This window comes from Grammomys surdaster, unplaced genomic scaffold, assembly GCF_004785775.1.
Source record: "Grammomys surdaster isolate TR1022 unplaced genomic scaffold, NIH_TR_1.0 126531, whole genome shotgun sequence".
Lineage (NCBI taxonomy): Eukaryota > Metazoa > Chordata > Mammalia > Rodentia > Muridae > Grammomys > Grammomys surdaster.
In genome coordinates, this window is record NW_021621323.1 from 830489 (window position 1) to 851296 (window position 20808).

Consider the following 20808-nt stretch of genomic DNA (forward strand, 5'->3'; position numbering starts at 1 on the left):
CTATTGTATTATACATGCTGGCTTTTTATCTCTAAACATACATTACAGAGGATCTGGCAACAGTGGCTATTTGAACAGGCACGAGGAAAGAGATCTGGGACAACCTGGCCAAGGGATGACTCAAGATTGCTGGAAAGTTGGGGCAAAGACCAGGACCTGACCTAGACAAGTCATTTCTCCTTCTGTTAGCATTAGCCACTGCAGGTGGAGTTTTCTAACTACAGCTGTTCTCTATTCCTTCTTTAGAGAGCCCAGAATATCTTAGATGAGGACAAAGAGAAACTACTATCAGAATTTTGAACAAACTATTGGGAAAATTGTGGGCACTAAGAATTAATAACACCGAAACTTGGATGAATGAAAACAATTTATCTCTTCAAAGAATGAAGAACAGCAGTGTGGGCCATAGTCTTGTTTATAGGTAGTAAATAGGTTCAGACACTTAAAGTATTGTATATGTGTATATATATGTGCATAGTTGTGTTCATGTGTGTATATGGCCAGGTATGTGTGTAAGAGAACAATCTTGAGTTCTGTTCCTTAGATAACATCTACCATGTTTTTAACTATCTGAGCCTTTGCAATTAGGCTGGCTGGCTGGTTGAGGAATCACGTTGATCTACATGTCTCTCCCACCCCATTGTTAGGATTACAGGCACACACTACCATATTTGGCTTTGTTTTATCCGGGTTTGGGGCTTGAACTAGGTCTTCAAGCTTGTGCAGTAAACAATTCACAGATTAAGTTGTCTCTCTAACCCGCAACTTCCACCTCAGGAAAGAATATTAAATTTGCACATAAGATTCTATGAGCTTCAGTAAGCTGAATTTCTTTTGAAGAAGAAGTTATTTCTTCTGTAAGAACCTTAAACAGGATGCTTTATCTGTTTCATATTCTTTCCCGTGAAAAGAAAGTACAAGAGACCTTCCTTAAACTTCTATTTCACCCAAAGGTTAGATTGGAAAAAAGGAGAGAGAGGGAGAGAGAGAGAGAGAGAGAGAGAGAGAGAGAGAGAGAGAGAGAGAGAGAGAGAAATACATATTCTGACAATACTGTTATTCTACTTTGAAGTGGACATTTTTAAACTGGAAGGCACAGCGGATGCATGGTTACTGGGCAAATGGCACCATTGCCATAGCAACACAGTCACTAATGTTGTTCTCAAAAGCCCTGTTTGGGTATCAAGTAACCTAGATGAAGAAAGTCCTTGGATACCTGCTTCTTATTGTAGCCCCTGGGTGGGCATGAGAGGTGGGACTTGATTTTTTCCTGGATTTATAAACACACACATACATACACACACACACACACACACACATATATATATATATATTTAGATCATATTAATAAATGCTTTTGTCTTAGGGAAAAGAGGAAAGATGGATGTTTTCCAGATTGCTCTTAATGCTAATGTGAAATGTTTTTCTTGCACTAAAAATGCTCACTATACACAATTTTAGAAAAAATTGTTTGTTTTCTCTAATAAAACACAGCTTGTTAAAACTGCACAGAAACATGTCATGTTTTCTTACCTTAACAAATCATGGTGTAGCCATATTTGCTCAATAAATGCATGCTACTAAAATTTTCTATGCAGTATGAAGTTTAGACAATAGAAATATTACAGTTCTGCAAATGTGCTTTAGTCAGGGTTTACCAGGATACGTGCAGAATTTATAATACTGAAAATTTCAAAATGATATTTGAAAATAGAAGTGGGAAATGGGAACAGAAAGAATTAAAGCATGTAATCTAAAAAAAAATGTCAGGTACTCACTTTTGTTTATAAGTTCAGAAAGCAATCAATGCACAGGCCAGGTTGCACACAGTGTAGGAGCTTAAGTCATCTGCCTAGTAGGGGCCTATCCTTGTGATAAACTGGAAGTAGAAAGAAATCAGCAACCAAAACTCCAGTTCTGGAACTTGACTGAAATCTATTTTTGTAGTTGCCGTAGAGATTATGTCAGCCATGTTAACTCATGTGTTAAAGACTGATTTCAACGAATGTGAAATAAATATCAATCAACTGGAAACAGTAACAAAGCCAGTAGTAAGCAGAAGTGTCTAATTCAGGATAACTGGTTTTCTGTTATGACAGTCTGGCAACTACTCTCTTGTGAAGTTATCAGATTGACTCTGTGGGCAAACCTCCTTGTACTACATGAATCTTTATCAATTTTCTATTTTGATTTACCCAGCCCTGGGGCTAGCTTCATCATGCAAAGAAAAAAAAACTGTTAGTTTTTGCTACTCAAATGAATACCACTGAGAAGGAAGTCAAGTGAATACTAAAGTTATATTGAAAGACCATTTATTTTCATTGGCAGACAGCTATGTTATACATAGATGTCTCTGTGCATGCAGAGGCAATATAGCCATGACTGAAATTTTAAAAGTTGAGTATGGGTTCAAATACACTTTCCAAATTTTATGTATCATGTTATAGAAAGTTACATAAAACCATAAAGCCCACACAGCTTTTAAAAATGTTTGGTCTGGAGACAGAGAGGGGTGATAGAGAGAAGGATTGTGGGAGAAGGTGACCAGGAGAGGGGCAGTGAGTAGTATGTAAAGTGAATAAGTAAATAATACATAAATTTTAAAAATGTTCACTCTTTTAATGAGGGCTGAGCTTAAAGATGATTATGAAACACATCACCTACCATGATGTACAAAATAACTTTTCTTACAGAAGACTGAGCTGATTAATATATTCACTGACTCACCTTTTCATGAAACAGTATGAATAAGTCCACCATCAGAACATTCACTGAATTTTAGTTACCTAGATTTAGCAGCGTGAGTAACTCGGATCTCCCCCAAGCAAATGCTTAGTGACCATTTCTTCTTTTGGTGTCTTATGTTTCTATCATTGAATATAGCCATTTTTAAAATAGTGAGCCATAACATGTCATTCTAATGTAGCTTAAAAGACATATGATAGACGATAGCTAGATAAGTTTAAATGATAACTCTTACATAAATATGCTTTATGATAAACTATGGTTTTTACATAAAAGTGGTAGAACATTGATACTTTCTCATAGGTTAAGATATTATTCATACACTTAACAAAAAGGAGCAAATGAAATTTGAATAATTATAAGCAAGAGAAATGAAGACATATTAGCTTCATTTTTATAGAAAGAGTCATTTATAATACTCCCAGAGTAAACTTCTTTAACAACAAGAAGGGTTTTGCTAGAATCAGGAGGCAGGAATCCAGTTTGAAAAATAACGCCTTCAACATATATTTATTAAACTAAGTATTGAACGTCAAGTAACCATGGAGCTGGAACAGTAAAAAATCACAGATTTTACTTTTCATTTCATGGCGCATACTCCATGCAAAAATGTCTATGACAAGTATCTCTCTCAAGTACTAGAAAGTACTAAGAGAAGAGAATGTCACCAGACTTACTTCACGAAGTTCCAGGTGACATGAAGTCAAGATAATAGAAAATCAGTTTATACTCAATCTAATATCAAGCTTGGACCATGCCAAAGATTTCTAAGTTAAAATAAATGACTACCATTTGTCTATTAAGTGGAAAATCCTATGATTCTAAGACAGAAATATAACATAAGAATGCATGTATAATTTAATTCAATCTGTACAACCATGCCTCAATTCCCTTTGACAATGTCACACAACAGTTCTTGATCATGTCCCAGTATGGCATTAAGGTCTCATGATATTTTCATAGAAGTTCACATGCATTATAGCAAACAATTTTTTTTTTCTGAAGTAGAATGTACCATGTTTCACATGTTGAGATTCATATGATATGGTTTAAAAACCAACATTTACTCATGTTCATACAGAAAGTATGCAAAGATACTCAACTATCACTATGGGTAAATGGGTTGAGATGGGAAAGAGAGCTTTTAGGACATTGTTAGGTCAATACATACAAACATACACACACACATACATATATACACACAAATATATATGAATGACTGAAACATCAAGCTGGCCTATGCGTGGTAGAAAGAATCTATTAGGATAATGCTAGGGGATTTGTTGAGGAACTGATTAGATAGAAGACTAGAAAGTATCTCCAGGAGTACATGATTTATACTATGGACAAAAGAAAAACATTCTAGATGTTAATTTTTGTTTAACTTTTTATTAGTATGAATGTGATGTGCATGTTTTTGTGTATATGGAATTACATGTATGTACATGATATATGTAGGGGGCACATATGCCAAAGAGTAAACTTGGAGGTCAAAGGTGACCTTCTAAATCACTTCTCTTCACACTTCTTTAGGAGGCCTCCAATGATAGAGTGCTCATCATTAGGTTTTTATGGCAAACACCTTTATAAAAGAGCAATCGCTTGACACTCTGCTTTAGGCTTGCAATGACCTGGCGATTAGACTGTTGCGGAGACAGACTTTGTCTAAGAAGTGGAAGAGACACACTCGAGTTATCTAGTAGATATATAATAAAGGTTTATGCTCCGTGGGTAGAGCTAAGAATTTAAAATAGCTGGCTTTGAATCTTAGAGAAACACCTTCTTCAGTTTTTTTTCCCCTCCTTCAAAAAGAAGTCTGCATTGTTGTGAAAAGAACAAAGAATTTAAATCAGTAGGAGGCAGGCAGAGAGTTTGGAATTGAAGCACCTGAGAAGCAGAAACAGAAAAATCCCAAATTCATGGTCAGCCAGGGGTGTATACTAAGTTTCAAGCTAGTATGGACTACTCAAAAAAAGTCTTATCTTTTTGGTTGGGAGATGTAAATTAATTAATTAATAATTAAAAAATAGTCAATCTCAAAAAAGCAGTAGAAGGTTAATTTAGGGAAGAATGGAGTATTTGTTGATCTTGTTAATTGGAAATGGAAGGAAGGAAGAAGCTACAATAGCTGAATTTTGAAAATATCGTCCTGAGTGAGGTAACTCAGTCACAAAAGAGCTCACATATGTAATCACTGATAAGTGGATATTAGGCAAAAAGCTAGGAATGCCAATGATACAACTCACAGACCATATGAAGCTCAAGAAGACCCAAGTGTGGATGCTTAAGTTCTACTTAGAAGGGGGAACAAAATAATCATGGGAGGGAGGAAGGGAGGGAGGGAGGGAGGGAGGGAGGGAGGGAGGGAGGCGCAGAATCAACTGTGGGAAGAGAGGAGTGGAAGTACAGAGGGTCAGGAATTTGAACAGGGAAGTATAGCACTGGGGATAGGGGACCGGATGTACCCACTAGACCAGATGCCAGGAAAGCAAAAGGCTCCCAGGACCCAACAGGGATGACATTAGCAAAGGGGAGAGAGAACCTGTAGAGAACATATCCAGTGGATAGGCATAGCACCCTTTCCAAAAATATTAACCCAGAATTGCTCCTATCTAACTGAAACATAGAGACAAAAAGTGGAGCAGAGACTGATGGAAAGGCCATTCAGAGACTGCTCCACCTAGGGATCCATTCCATCTGCAGACACCAAGCCTAGTCACTGTTGCTGATGCCAAGAAGTGCTTGCTTACAGGAGACTGATATAGCTGTCTCCTGTGAGGCTTTGCCAGAGCCAGACAAATGTAGAGGCTCACAGCCAACCATCTGATTGAGCACAGGGACCCCAGTGGAAGAGTTAGGGTTAGGACTGAAAAAAACTGAAGGAACACATGGAGGGACCCATGGCTCCAGCTGTTTGTGTAGCAGACGATTGCCTGATCTGGCACCAATGGGAGGGGAGGCCCTCAGTGGTGTGGAGGCTGAATGCCCCAGCATAGGGGAATGCTAGGGTGGTGAGGCTGGAGAGGGCAGGAGGGTAGGAGAGCAGTGTGGAGGGAGGAGGAGATAGGAGGTTTACAGAGGGGAAATCAGGAAGGTGGGATAGTTTGAAATGCAAATAAATAAAATAACCAATAAAAGTATATCAAAAACAAGAATATAAGAAGAGGAAGAATAATTCAGGATTTTGGTGGGCCCAACGTGTCTGTAGCAGGTCCTTGTTGAGATTTGGAATAAAAGCAGTCTTGAGTGTGTGCCCAGCTAGACATTCTCTGTGTTACATTTTTTTTCTTTTTTTCTTGTTACATCTTAATGTCAAGAAGGCACATGACAACACAAAGAGTACACTACAGCTGCATTCTTGGATAGGGCTGGGAACTAAGCTCAAAGCCTCAGGCACATTAGAATCACTGTGTCACACACAGCTGAGAGCCAAAAGAGTCACACGGAAGAGATCCAGCAGCATCCTGTGTTCTCTTTCTGCTTCGTTGTCTAATTTGGAGGAATTACTTCCTTTATCCTGCTGAGCCTCAGTTTCCTTATTCATAGACGAAGCACCCAGAATACATCTGTAAGATTTATGGGATACTTAAAGAGTATAAGACATACAAAATGCTCACTGTCAGGCTCAGAGCACCTTTTATTGTGATATGTTGGTCTTACAGACCCTTTAGTTAATTTGAGAATAATTACAGACCAAAGGAGAAAAAAAATCTAAGAGATTATTAAAATTTCAAAATGACTGTGGCTTTCTTAACCACTCCCCCCCCCCCGCTTCTGCTTCTTCTTGGAAGAAGAAAATGATTTGCTTTCACATGGTGGATTTTATGGTGCCATGGAAACAGGAGTTGAAAAGACTTCAAGTAAATAGAAAGCAAGCTGCTGAGCCTGAGTTTTCCTTTAAAATATAACCATACATTTCTGATCAGGCCCGCATTTCTATGTGATCTGCAGGTTAGAGAGATGGCTCACTGGTCATTCTCTTGCAGAAGACCCGTGTTTGGTTCTTGGCACCCATATGGTAGCTCACACCCATTTGTAACTCAAGTTCTAGAGGATCATATTCTTTCTTTAAACCACACAGGTACAAAGCACAAGTGAGGCTCATACATATATGCAGGTAAAACACCCATACATATAAAGACAAATAAACATTTGGATGTGATTTTGAAGGTCTTCTAGGAATACATGACTGTGTCCCCAGATGAAGAATTTCTGAATACTGTAAACATGTACCATAGTTTTTATATCCTCCTACTTCTTAGACATATGAAAGAAATGCAAATAGGTTTAAATGATGAAAAGGCAAACAATAAGTGTAGTGAGGGCTTTAATTACTAGACTTCATTTTGACCAATAATATAATTTTGTTAAATGAGTGGAAATAATTCTTTGTTTCATACCTCAGAGGAAGATGGACTATAGAATGCTTTCAGAATTTAAGAGGGACACGATTTTGTTTTCCCTGTTCAATTTGGTTTGAAACAGGGCATGAAGACACTGCCTAGAGTGTCCTTGAACTCACTAGGTATCCTAGGCTTGCCTTGATCTGATCCCAATCCTCTTGGCTCAGTCTTCTGAGAGCTGGGATTGCAGATGTAAGCCACTGGGTTAGGAGTAACTGAAAAAATTCTTAAGAGCTCTGTTCTTCCAAGTGTTTATTAATTTTTCAATGTGAAAGTATTTTTGCTAGAGACTTTGTTAAATGCAATTAACGATTCTTAGTTGCTAGGAAATATGATTGCTGCTAACTATGCTTGCATGTGTTGTTCTAAGGAAGATATAACTATAAAATGAATGTTTGCAATGACTTTCGTCTGTTCTGTCATTTCTGTTTTGCATTATGTTTCAAGATTTAATATATTCTAATATTTCTTGCTTTAAAAAAAACACCCACCATGGTCCCCTTAAAATAATAAAATCAGAATGTTCAAGTATAGAGCTGAGGACCCAAGTTGCAGGTGAATCTAGTTTTATAAAAACAAATAACAAAGAAAACCCAGAAAGAATTCTATTCCCATTCCATTTTTGCAGTGTTTGGTCTCAGAAGATGGCAAAGAACTCTAATATAAGAGACCAAGAAAATTCTACACAGTTTGTCTAGATTGGGGATTTATGATAGCTGGCAGAGCTGCAATAAAGTAGTGTAGGCTGTTCAATGGGTTTCATTATTTATGATGAAAATAATATATTTAAAAGACTGAAAATCATCAAACAATAAAAGTCTCAACTCCTCACCCTAGATTCTTAGCTGCCAACATCTTGGTGTGTGTTTACACAGAAGTTTTCAATTGCTATACAAAAAAACCTGTATCTCCCTTCTTTGCACAGAAGCAGAAACAGTGGGAATGCTGGGTTCTGTATTTTGGATTTTGTGTTCAGTTTTATCTGACAGAATTTACACAGCTTCACCAGTGGAAGAAATTCACTTAAAGCGACAACAATAACACTATAGCAATCAATTGTAAGAATGAATATAATCAATAGGGCACAGTAAACAACTTTGTGTATATTGCGTGTATCTAGAATTTTATTTGTAGGATGTCCCAGGAATAATTTGCCTGACAGAGGGAATATATATATTTCAATATTCGTACTAAAAACATACTGATATTGCCACTTGTGCCTCAAGAAAAAAGATCTTTAATTCACGTTTTGAAATAGATAACATCTCCTTAGATGCTTATTTGCAATTAGCATTCCTTTGCCTGGAATTACATGTTCTAATGTTGGTTGGTTTTCTTTTGGGTGCTGGTGCTTTTTTTTTTTGAAATGTAATTTAAAAATATTTGCATAGTAACTAAGTTATCTCTTTGACTCATGCTCATCAACGTTGATATAAGTTTTTAAAAATATCCTCCTTGGCTCTGTTTGTGGTATGTTAAAATTCAATTACACAATGGTTTCCTATACAGCTTCTTTATTTTGTGTTTTAATTTGAGAGGCCTGGCTGTCCCATTACTGAAACTCAGTAACCAACCAACTAATGGCCAAAATGATAATACTGATGGTGAGGATGTTGGTGGTGATGATGATGGTGATGGTGATGAGGATGATGATGGTAGGGGTCATGGTGACATCACTTTATAACATCTAGAACTTACTTTAAATAATGAAATAGGATACATGTTTTGTGTATCTATTTCTTTTCTTTCCGACTTCTTATCTTGCTATCTCAATGCATGTAGTAATCAACTCCCTTTTAACTGGTTAAGCAGTCATTATCACATTCTGGAAGTTTTTAAGTATTTTGATGTTTCAGCTAACCAAATTTTAACTGTAGATCTGTGTTTTGCCTTCTGTGAAGATAAAACCTCTTTTCATGTCTTTTTTTTATGCTTATAAAGATTCTGTGATTTGTGCTACTATTTCAGGTTGCACTAAGCTGTTATTAGAAGTTACGTTAAATTAAACTGTTGGTAATCTTACAGAATCACTTATAGATAGCATGAATCTCAAAAATATTTTTCAATTATATTCAAGAATAATATATATATATATATATATATATATATATGCATGTATATATTTGTGTGTGTGTTCTGTTCACAGACCATTACTTTTTTATAACTAAATAGAATTGGAAAATGTTCTTTCTAAAGCTGGGTGTGTACTTAGTCATAGATCAGAATACATGAGGTCTAGGATTTATCTCCAGTATCACAAAGGGAAAATAATCCTTCAAATGTCTTATCTTCATAACTACATAATTTCTTTCACAGTGATATTCTAAATAACATACCTTGTTAATTTGAATTGGCTATCTGTACCTAGAAAAATAATGAGTTATATTATTTTGAACAGCTAATTTTGTGTACTCTCAATATTTGTAATTTTTTCTTTAAAACTGCATGAATTTTCCATGTATAAAAAATTGTGCCATATGTCATAAATAGTAATTTTTCTGCTTTCTTTATAACTTTTAGACATCTTAATGATTTATGCCATCTAAAACACTTAATAGGTTAAAATGATTCTCTCGGTACTAGTGTCTGTAGATACCTTCTTATATGTGTCTAGTATGGCAACAAAGGATAATTGCTAACTTCCTTGCAAAGTTTCATTTAGAAATAAAAGCCAACAAACATTATACAAGATTTGATTTTCTCTCTGGTCTCAGTTGCTGGAGCTTTTCCCTTAACTCTCATGTATTCATACTGAATTTGTGTGTGTCTGTGTGTGTGTGTGCGTGCGCTACTAACATATTGAGAAGTTATCAGAAGTGTTGAATATAAGACATATCATTTTTTACACTCTTCTCATATGGACATTTTCATTAATTATTAAGACATACCTAAATACATTGTGATTTTCATTTTTATATTTGTGATACCGTGCATGCATCGTTAAAAGTCTTTGTATTTGAAATCTTTAGAAATAAATGAGCTGAAATCAATAAAATTCAATTCTCTTGAGACTTCTATCAACATGTGGTAGAGTTATTTTCTGAGTAATTAGATGAAGAGCTGAGGTATTTCCCTGATACTTGCCCATGATTGGATAATCATTTTTTTTTCTGTAGTCAACAGCTTACCGTCAGTGAACGTACTGACTAATAGACGAACAGTAATTATGCAGAGCTGCCACTTGATTTCTTGACACTACTTATACTATGTACATATGTGTTCCACATGTCGTTTTGAGATGCCTCTTCTCAGTTATTAGCCTAGTCTAGGCCTTCAGTTCCCATCTCTTCCATTGATATTGTTGTTGGGGATGCCAGTAGATACCTGACATGTATTGGTCTGTCCTTGTTTCAGATTAAGCTAACAGGCACAAATGGGTATTATTTGCAAACTTGAAACCTGAATCTGCTTTCTGTATATAGAGATGTCTGTGAAAAATAATATTTAAAAATGTTTCTCTCTTCTATCATTTTAATTCCTTTTAGCTTAAAAATGTTGGTTAATAATGTCTTAACTCAACTCTATATCTTAAGACCATAATGTCACATATTTAGATCTGAATGTTTTAAGTGCTATTCTACATATTGGAGATCAAAACACTTAAGCCACAGAAGAAAAGTTTCTATCTTTCTCATTTAAGAGAAATATCAGATATTGCATAACTATCTCTCATTAGTAATTTTGAAATAAAGCATTCCACTTGTTTCACTGATAGTTAATTTTCAAAGAATAATTTAAAATATTTTATATAATTATATCAGGTATGTATGTGGATTGATATTGGGCAGTGATGTCACAAAGCACAATGAGTTCTCATTTGCACATGATCCCCAGATTTCAGGGGATTTATCCTTGACTTCCATACAAGTAAAATTCAAAGATATCATTTGCCAGGATGTTTAACATTAATTCATTCAATCGATTCCATATTGAGTATCTTATTGAACAATCATGTAGTTTATCAACAATAAAGCATTTATCCTTCATGGCTTGCCTTGCACTGTATAAAGTGAGATCATGAATTCTTAAACTAAGTGATTCAAAGGTTTTTGCCAAATGATAATAACTCCACTTTCAGTCCTGCGAACTGGAGTAGTATAATGACAGAAGCACAGTAGAGTGAGTCCTGAGGCACAATCCCAAACTCACCAGAGGTTTCATCTACTCTCTCGTCTACTACGTGGTCCTTCTGATGAACCCACTCACTGTTGCACTTGAAGTAGATCTGGGTGGCAGGGCTGGCTTTACAATACAGGTTCACAGGCTTGTTCTTCACAATGTAAGCTTCCTCGGGCTCAATGAGGAAGTGTGGTAGTGGCTCAGGTGGGTCAGACGGAAAGGTTTCAGGAAGTTCATGAAAAAAGTCATCATCTGGTAAAGGAACAGAAAGTGAAAAGAAGTCAAAAATATGTCAGCTTGTCTTCTAGTTGCTATTCATTTTTAGAAAATGACTTTTACTGAAAAAATAAGTTTTTGAATGCTTGTTATGTGCAAAACAGTAGTTAGAAATATTGACTGGGTGCTCAGCAACTAATCTGGATTATTATTCTATTTTCTATATAAGATAAAACTCAACCCCAGGAAGAATAAGTTTTAATGAAAATATAGGGAATGACTAGCAAAATGGGAAATGAAGTTCAGGTTCTTGTCACCAATGGAAGCTGTGATCTTCACAATATGCCATGTAATTTCTAGTGTACAGGGTTGCAATGAATAACTGAAACAAGGGACTAGAGAGATGTGTCAGTGGCTAAAGATACTTTTTATTTTATTCCAGAGGACGTGGGTTCAGTATTCAGCACCAACACAGTGACTTAACAGCCATCTATAACTCCAGTTCCAGAGAGTCTGATGTCCTCTTTGGCCTGGATAGGCAGTCTACACATTTGATGCACAGATATACAAGCAAGCACGACAGCCATAGTCAAAAACAAATGCTTAAACAAAAGCAACGTCCACTAGAAGCATAAGGTTTACTTTAAATCTTTTTGCAAAGACATTAGAAATGTGAATTAAAGTTCTTTAAGTCAAGTTGCAAATTGATCATTAGTTTCCAATGATATATTTGATTCTTTCATTCAGCTGAAAATATTCATTGAGACTAAAACTGTCTTGGCACTGGGAATATGAATGAGAACATCAAGCTGGTCCCTAGTGTAGCCACGGTAGAAATGTTATCTGGTTTAATCTTGACATTGTACTTCAGATGTTACATGGTATTTGTGTGACTGTTAGAAAATTATTTAACCTCATTATAAAAAAGTTTTCATTTTTATAGCTTTGAAGATTGTCAAAAGTGTCCCTCCCATCTGATATTTCCACATCACTGAATAAATCTAATCTAAAATAACTGGAGAGACGTGTACAATTTGAAATCCTGTTGTTTTTCTTTAACTTGAATTACACATGATTTCAAGTTTTATAAATCATTCATTTGTTTTAATAAAGTCTAGTAATGTTTTATAAAATGATAAGAGTCCATCCATTATGTTATGCATCATACTTGATAATTATCTTCCTATGAGGGACAGAAAAGAACAAACCATCATTAGTCTATAAATATGCTAACATTGTGTGTTAAAACTTAGGTTTTAAAAAATGTAGTTTATAAGTTCTTTGAAAATGCTCTTGTGCAGCAATAGACATGGCATGATATTGGTATTTAGAGGATGGCTGTGCAGATATCACCATGAAAATCATTATATTAAGTATTCAGTTGCTATCTCATTTTTGGGAGGTAGCCATTGGTGATGTAGACATCTGTCCACTAAGAATTCTGGCCTGTGACTTTTTTTCATCTAGGTCATGGGATATCTTTCAAATAGCAATGACACCTGGTCATTGCCAATCTGTTTTGGAGTAAATATTGGGTCTACTTGAATCATAGCCAAAACTAGTTTTTAAAGCTGCTTCACGATAGTTCAATTCCTGACCTGGTAGAGATCTCTGCTCTAGCTAAGCTTTCTTTCCTGCTCCATCTTTTTGATATACTTCTTTATGCTAAAGCTTTGTTTCTAGTTTTTCTACCATTGATAAACAAGGGCACAAAATGTCAGCTAAAGAATAACCTTCTTCCCATCAGTTTCAGCTCCACTAGTCAATATGCAAGATCACTTGCTCAAATAAACGAAGCTAGAAAGACAAAGGAACAAGGAACTGTACTATTGACAGATCCAAGGGCACAAATTTGATGTCTTGAATGCCTTACCCAATCTTTCTGTCATATTCAAGAGCACTTCCTTTTATACATGAGGATGAACTAGGCTGATAATCAATAGAGCTATACAGAATGCCACACTCAAATTCTACTGAAGCATAGCTCTTGTTCCATTATTATTCATGAAAACAAACAAGACAGTAACTCTAATATATTTCACTTTTCTTTGGATTGTGTTTGCATGCATTTAAACAAGGAAATGTAGTTAAAACTACACATTCATTCAACCATGCAAAGGATAAAATATGTTCCACCTACTGTTTTAAGTGAAGCTTGTTCCTTTAAAAGAAATGGTTACAAAGTACTTGGTAATTATACACATCTATTTCATTCAGGACTGTATCATATGTATTTGTATGTTCATATCCCATAGTATGTATTTATGAACACTCAAAATCAGTTATCTCACATAGCCACAAACATGCATTTCTCTAGTCTCATTATTTTATTATAACTATTGAGAAGACAAATAATAATGGAAGATGAGAAAAATAACATGCATATTTTCAAGCTAAAAGAAGCTCAGTGAAATGCTAGGAGAAAAATTTATAATTTAATAAGTATCTAAAATACATATGAGCATACTATTTAGGCATTTCCTTAATTATGAGTTTCACTATAACATAATCATTACATGTGAAAGAAATTAGCCTGTGCCTTGGTTTGAAGTTTCATATCATGGATTTGTTCAATTGCTTGTTTATACTTAAAAGGAAGTAAAGAATCATTTCTATCATAAGAGAAAATATTTACTTCATGTGATGGAACTTGTAATTCTATTATATATAATTCTCATTTCCATAGAACTCATCTCTCTATGTTCCTCTAGAGAGTTGCCTTAACAGAAAATGTCTATTATTTTAATGTTTCTTATATTATCCATATTGTAAATTCCAATTTACAGTCTAGGTGATATCACGTTATATATTATGTCCTACTTCTAGTACTCAATTCAACTGTAGGAATGGCAATTGTCCAAGATAATTCAAGACCCTGAGTTACTGGATATGTGTAGTGGAACAAATACAACAAAAGAAACAGGCTGACTGTTAGCAGACTCATAGACTGTTTTGAAGTTTTTGCTTCTCCACTTTCACAAGACACCATTTGTACCATACCAAACCTCATAAGCCAGTATAGATAGCACCACCTCAATCATAGCAAGCATGCTAAGAAAATGTTTTTTGATTGTTGCTCTAGGTAAAAATTCTAAGATGCAGTATTCATTTACCAGGTATCATGCTTAAAAATATAAATTTCATTTTAAACCTTTTTCTAATGTGTTTTTTAAATAAACAAATCAATTCTACTTGACTAAAATGATACAAATTAATGTGCAAAATATTTAAATATCTAGTATGTCTATGTGTATTTAATAAGGAGAACACAGGCAGCTTGTGATGCCTCTGACTCTACATGAACACATAGCTGCTTTGCACTGTGTATTTGCCTCTCACATAATTGCCTCTTACTTTTCCATCCTGTCTTATGTAACTATAAATTGTCTAGAAAAGATTGCAAATAGTTAACAAATATTTAACACTAGTTTGGAAATAAGGGTCATGATTATATTGTCTTCATGTTCATTTTCATATTACAGAAGATTTAAGAAATTATCTTTATATCTGTGTGTACCATGTTTGTGCATATACCTAGGGTAGTAAGAGGGCAACACAGCCCCTGAAACTGGAATTAAAGATGGTTACAAGATTCCTAATGTGGGTGCTGGGAACACACACAGGACTAGCTGTGTAGTTCGTATAGCCCAATACAGAATGAATATTCCAAGACCCTAGTTTAAAATGTATGAAAATTTCTCAGAATAAAATAAAAATGTTAAATGAGCCCTAGTCCTCTGAGACAGAACAGGTCACATTACCTAAGCATCCAACCTACCTATGGATGAAGTTAACTTGGAATTCTGTTAAACAGTGTGACACTATTCTAGGGAACATTTATGTTGAAACGTATTGGGGATTTCACATTTTTTTAATGCACACTGGGTAGTTTCTAAAAGATTATATTTTAGATGGAGAAACCTGTGCTGTAGTCAATTCCTTTTATTAGAAGATGTGTAGCAATCTGGGTACAGCCTACCTCATGAATTATAGCTGTTTCCATCCACTGGGCTGCCCTCAGTAAGAACAACCATATTACAGAGAGCAATTCCAGTTGGCTAGCTCTGCACTAACTACATAGACTATACTGAGATCACATCTTAGAAGTTTGATGATCTTACTGTACAAGCAAACCAGCTTTCAGATACTAATAAGGTCATGTCACAAAACTTGAAGCTATAAAAGACCAACCCTGAGTTTTCGCCCCACAGAAAGATCAGTAATTTAACAGTCTTGCCACTACATACCTAAAATATCAGTTGAGGTGAAATCATGGAGATGATAGGAATCCAGTTTACAAACACAGTTTTCAGACCGTGAACTTATCTTGAGCAGTGTGTTTAAACTATTTTAAAGTATTACTTTTTATAAAAAGTGCACTTCAACTTGAAACTAAATGCAATGATTTGGGCAAAATTAGTTGAGTAATGAAATGGTTAAGTTTTTACGTGCGGTTCGTTCATATTAACAAAGTAAAATTCTCATGGTGTTTTCCTTTCTATATGGTGAAGCTGGTTTCAACCTAAAGCTAGACATGTCTTTTTTTGTGTGTGGATACAACATTATTATTCATTTTATTCTTTTCTAATATTGAACTTAAATTTCCACTTTCTACCATTACTCAATAATAGCATTACAATAGCAGTGCTGTCTTTATCTGGGTTTCAGTAAATCTTAGCATTTCTGTTTCTATTATCATATACAGTCACTGGCTTTTTCATTTATATACAAGGGAAGAAAGCTTTGTACCATGTATTATCTTTATAGACTTTCATTCCACCTAATTCTTGACAGGAAAATATTATGCTACGAATATCAATCTAGGAAGCTTTAGGTTTCTGGTTTTATTGCTAGATCAAGCTCTAATTTTCATCAACTTAATACATACATTTCTACATTTCTGAATCACACAACTTAAGCTGTTATTGCTCATAGAATGAAATATAGGACCATTATCTCTTTGTCTGAGACTTGAAACATATTCTTCTAAAATGGATTTTGCTTCCAAAGAACTTGAGAACAATTTAAAATGAATGACTGAAAAGCTAATTTTATCTGCATTTGGCCACTCATTCATCAGAGATATAATGTATGCTATATTACCAAAAAAAGCAGCTGGAATTAACTGCTTGAATAATACTCTAGGCTATTTTTAATATTTTGATTAAAATATCCATTGGAAGACAGAATCTATGTTCTCCATATCAAGAAACATATCACTGGATTCACCCTTTAAGTCCAAATAGTTGGATCAATAATGCCTTAAATGTATCCCATAGTTTGGATCTAGTGAATATTTCTAACTTCAAAAGAAAATCTTTTTATTTTCAAAGAAATATTTTTCCAAGTTCATCCTTCTATACCTAGGAGATATATAAAGTTAACATGCTATTTGACATTTAGCTATTTCTGAACTTGAAGGGCCTCCTTATGCCCTGGGTAAGTTCTCCTATTCTTTGGCTTTCATACTTTTAAACTCTCTTATTCTCTTGCTTTCTATCTTTTCTATGTAATTATGCCACACACTTGAAGGAAAAACTTTTTTAAAAATCCTCTTTTCTCTTCTTCATATAACTTGCCAAAGAAAAGTTGGGAAAGAAAGTGGCCAGTTTTATTTGCTAAACAGTTCAGCTAAAAAATTTGAATAATGAAGAGTTGATGAACGAGTATTTACACAGACTATCGAGAGCACAAATGGACATCAGAATCAAGAGGATTTGCAATATAATATATTTTTATAATCTGTTTCTCTTTATATATAGTATTTATTTCTCTAAAAGGCTGCCTCGCTCTTTTGAATTCACACTGTATACCAAGTGATATAAAATTTGTATACATGTGTATGAATATATTTACCAAACCACAGTTTATTTAAAACCCACACAATATATTACAACAAAAGCCACTTGAATGTATTGACCTGAGATTGAGGATATCTAACATCGAACTGAAGTGCTGTTCAATATTTTTTCTGAAGTGTTCAATCATAAGCATACTGTTTATCAGTGAAAATAAGGATTGAGATTTGCATATGAGGAGATGAGTGAATGAAGCGATTTTTTCTACTTTTTTATGCTTTCTGTATGAACAGAAAGAGAGATGTTTATGTACATATGTGTATAGCATAATGGTCATGGCAGGTCAGAGGATGCACGAGGAAAAGCTTTACAGCTGGCACATGGACATAGTAGAGGTCATTTCTTCTGGGGAGAAGTGCAATGGTTGATAGGGAATGTTTATCTTTTATTTAAAGGTTTGTCATATATATATATATATATATATGTCTATATATGGAATGACTTTTGAACTTTTGTTCAAATTAAGATATAAATTAGATAATTCTCATGTACAAATTAGTTTCAGCATTGTACAAACTTAGGACAACTGTACCTAGTACAATTCAGTGTGTTCTTCACTGTTGTATTGAAGCTATACTTTATCTGATTTATCTTAAATGACATCTTAGTTACAGAAAGATAAATCACATAAGAGAAGGCACTGTCTATGGTAATCTAAGTGTATAAGAGAAAGATTTTGTTAGTTGTGTTATGTAAATATATTTATAATTAATAGTCCATCAGTGCTTTACCTTCTCGTTTAATTGTTTAATTTTAGCATATCAGAATGGAATATATATATATATATATATATATATCCAATGAATTATGGGAAATGTCTGAATTTTTTTAACTCCCTCTAGTGGTTACAACTCCTATAGTTTTATTAAGAACCTTAGGCAGATGAAAATAAATAAAATTACAAATATTATAATTTTGGGGTCTGGAGAGATGGCTCAGCAGTTAAGATCAGTGGCAGGTCTTGCCAAGAAACTCAAGCAAGCACATGGTAGCTTACAACCACTTCTCACTCCAGTTCCCTGAGGTTCAGTGCCCTCCCTGGTCTCTGAAGTTGCCAGGCAAATGCATGAAGCACAGATGTATATGAAGGCAACATACCCATAAACATAAAATTAACTAGAAAGATGAATAGTCAAATAAAATTCTTGAAATAAATTTAGAAGAATTTTATAAAACTCTTATTTATTATTTCTTATTATTATTCAAACAAATAGGACAACATAAGCTTGGGACTAATTTCATTACTCAGTAACTAATGAGAATGCTTTATAAAAGTGTCTCCCGATGTGAATATTCAGCCTTTTAATATAGTCACATCACATATTCTCATGATCTCCTTGGAAAATCATCTAAAGTGGTCAGCTTTTGTGTTAACTGTGCCTGGCTCAGGTTCCTAGGTTTTACACATTAATTTTGTGTTCCTGTGAATGTGTTTGTGATGTGACTAAACTCATAGGTAACCTGCATTTAAAAAAATCAATTATTCTAGATAGTCTGAGTATGTCTCAAGCCTCATGGGCGGATCTGATGTCCCCAAGAAGCTTTAAAACAATATTTTACTAAACAAATGCGAAATATAGGCAGATAACTCATGCCATCAAAATCTCCCAAACCTCTTGCTGATACTCTTCAGCAGCCTGTCCAATTCCTCCATAGCAGGTGAAATACCCCTTCCTCTGAATGTGACTCCAGATTAAGCCCACTTTGCAGCTGCTGTCCGCATTGTTCCTTCCCCGTGTACATCCAGTCCCTCCCAGAAGGCAAGTTCACTCACAAAGGTGGTGCTTACTCACTTTCAAATATCCCATGTCTCGAGTGCCTGTTGCAGAATTTAAGTCTTTCTTTTCCTTTCAATTTGTATGGCTATCCCTAAGGATATTTCACAGGACAACACAGTAATATATAGGAATTACTTCGTTTACTGAAATCACGGGAGTGAGAAGAAATCATTGTAAAATATAGCAGAAATATCAAAAAGTCTCTTACTCTCACTCTCGGTGTGCTGAGTGTACCTATGAAGTGTGTACTTACTGATGTGTGTATGTTCACGTGGATATGGCTTCACACCTGGGTATGGAGGGCAGAGGGTGTTGGATATATTTCTGTGTTCATCTTCCACTTTTATTTTTTGAGTCAGGATCTGACATTGACCCTGAAGCTCACAGATTTAGCTGGGCTGGCTAACCAGTGAACCTCGAGATTCTGCCTATTTGTGTCTACTGCCCTTGTCCCTGGGTTACAGGCACGTGTGTGTATGTGTGTGTGTGTGTGTGTGTGTGTGTGTGTGTGTGTGTGTGTTCAAGGGATCTGGACTAAAGTTTTTATGTTTGAGCTATAGACACTTTACTGACTGAGTCATTGTCTCGGCCTTCAAAGGCATAACTCACATGTATGTAAATATACATCCAATATAAAACAAATCAACTCTTTCTGTAAAAATTTTAAAACCAACAGTTTGGAGCTATGCCTAGCTTCGAACTAAGTGAATTCTTTCACAAAATATTGAAAGTTAAGTGTAATTTGGTGTGACTGTGTAGTCTTACAGTACAACTGATTTTATTGCCTGCATCTATTGTGCTCATTTGACACTGGATGTATTACATCACACTTCCCATCTGTAAACTTCCTCTTCCTTGGGGACTCTGCATTAGCACTACATTGCTTCCTATCCTGTGTCTTTGACCTTCCAATTTCTCCTTTACTGCTTAAACACAGCCAGATACTTCTCAAAGCTTCTCCTTTGGGCTCTCCCTTGGGCATCTCATCAAACCAGTGGCTTCAATTATCAGATCCTGTCACATACATAACCTTCCCCTCAATCCCCTTGCTTTTTAAAACCCTCTGATGCCTCTGTATTGACCGAGAATGAAATCAGAGTCTTTATCCACGCCAACCAGAACACACTTGATCTTATTGCTTCTGCCCTCTATGCCTCTTGTCTTAGCCTCCTGTCCTCTTGCCAAAACGTGGAGACAGTCAGCCTGGCACTGTCTCATCACACTGCACTTATCCACACTCACCCGCACTGACCCACACTGACCCACACTCACCCTCACTTGCCTACAGTCACCCACACTTATCCACACTCTTCCACACTCACCCACAGTCATATGCCCTCACCTGCACTCAGCCACACTCACCCACACTCACTGATACTCACCCACACTCATCCACACTCACCTACACTCATCCACACACCTAAACTCATCCACATTCAACCACACTCACTGACACTCATCCACACTCACCTACACTCACCCACACTCATCCACGCTCACCCACACTCATCCACGCTCACCCACACTCATCCACACTTACCTACACTCACCCATGCTCATCCACACTTACCTACACTCACCCATGCTCACCCACAGTCACCCACACTCACCCACGCTCACCCACAGTCACCCACATTCACCCACACTCACCTACACTCATCCACACTCACCCACACTCACCCACACTCA

The 20808-nt window shown here is 35.6% G+C and overlaps 1 protein-coding gene across 2 annotated transcripts in view; it reads right to left on the reverse strand.

Moving 5' to 3' along the window:
- Positions 1 to 20808, reverse strand: part of Unc5c (unc-5 netrin receptor C) — a 336174-nt gene that overhangs the window by 123439 nt on the left and 191927 nt on the right. For both annotated transcript variants that reach the window (XM_028760465.1, XM_028760464.1), the window contains exon 2: positions 11298 to 11519. In XM_028760465.1, coding sequence (XP_028616298.1) covers positions 11298 to 11519 — 222 coding nt within the window. The remainder of the gene's footprint in view (positions 1 to 11297; positions 11520 to 20808) is intronic.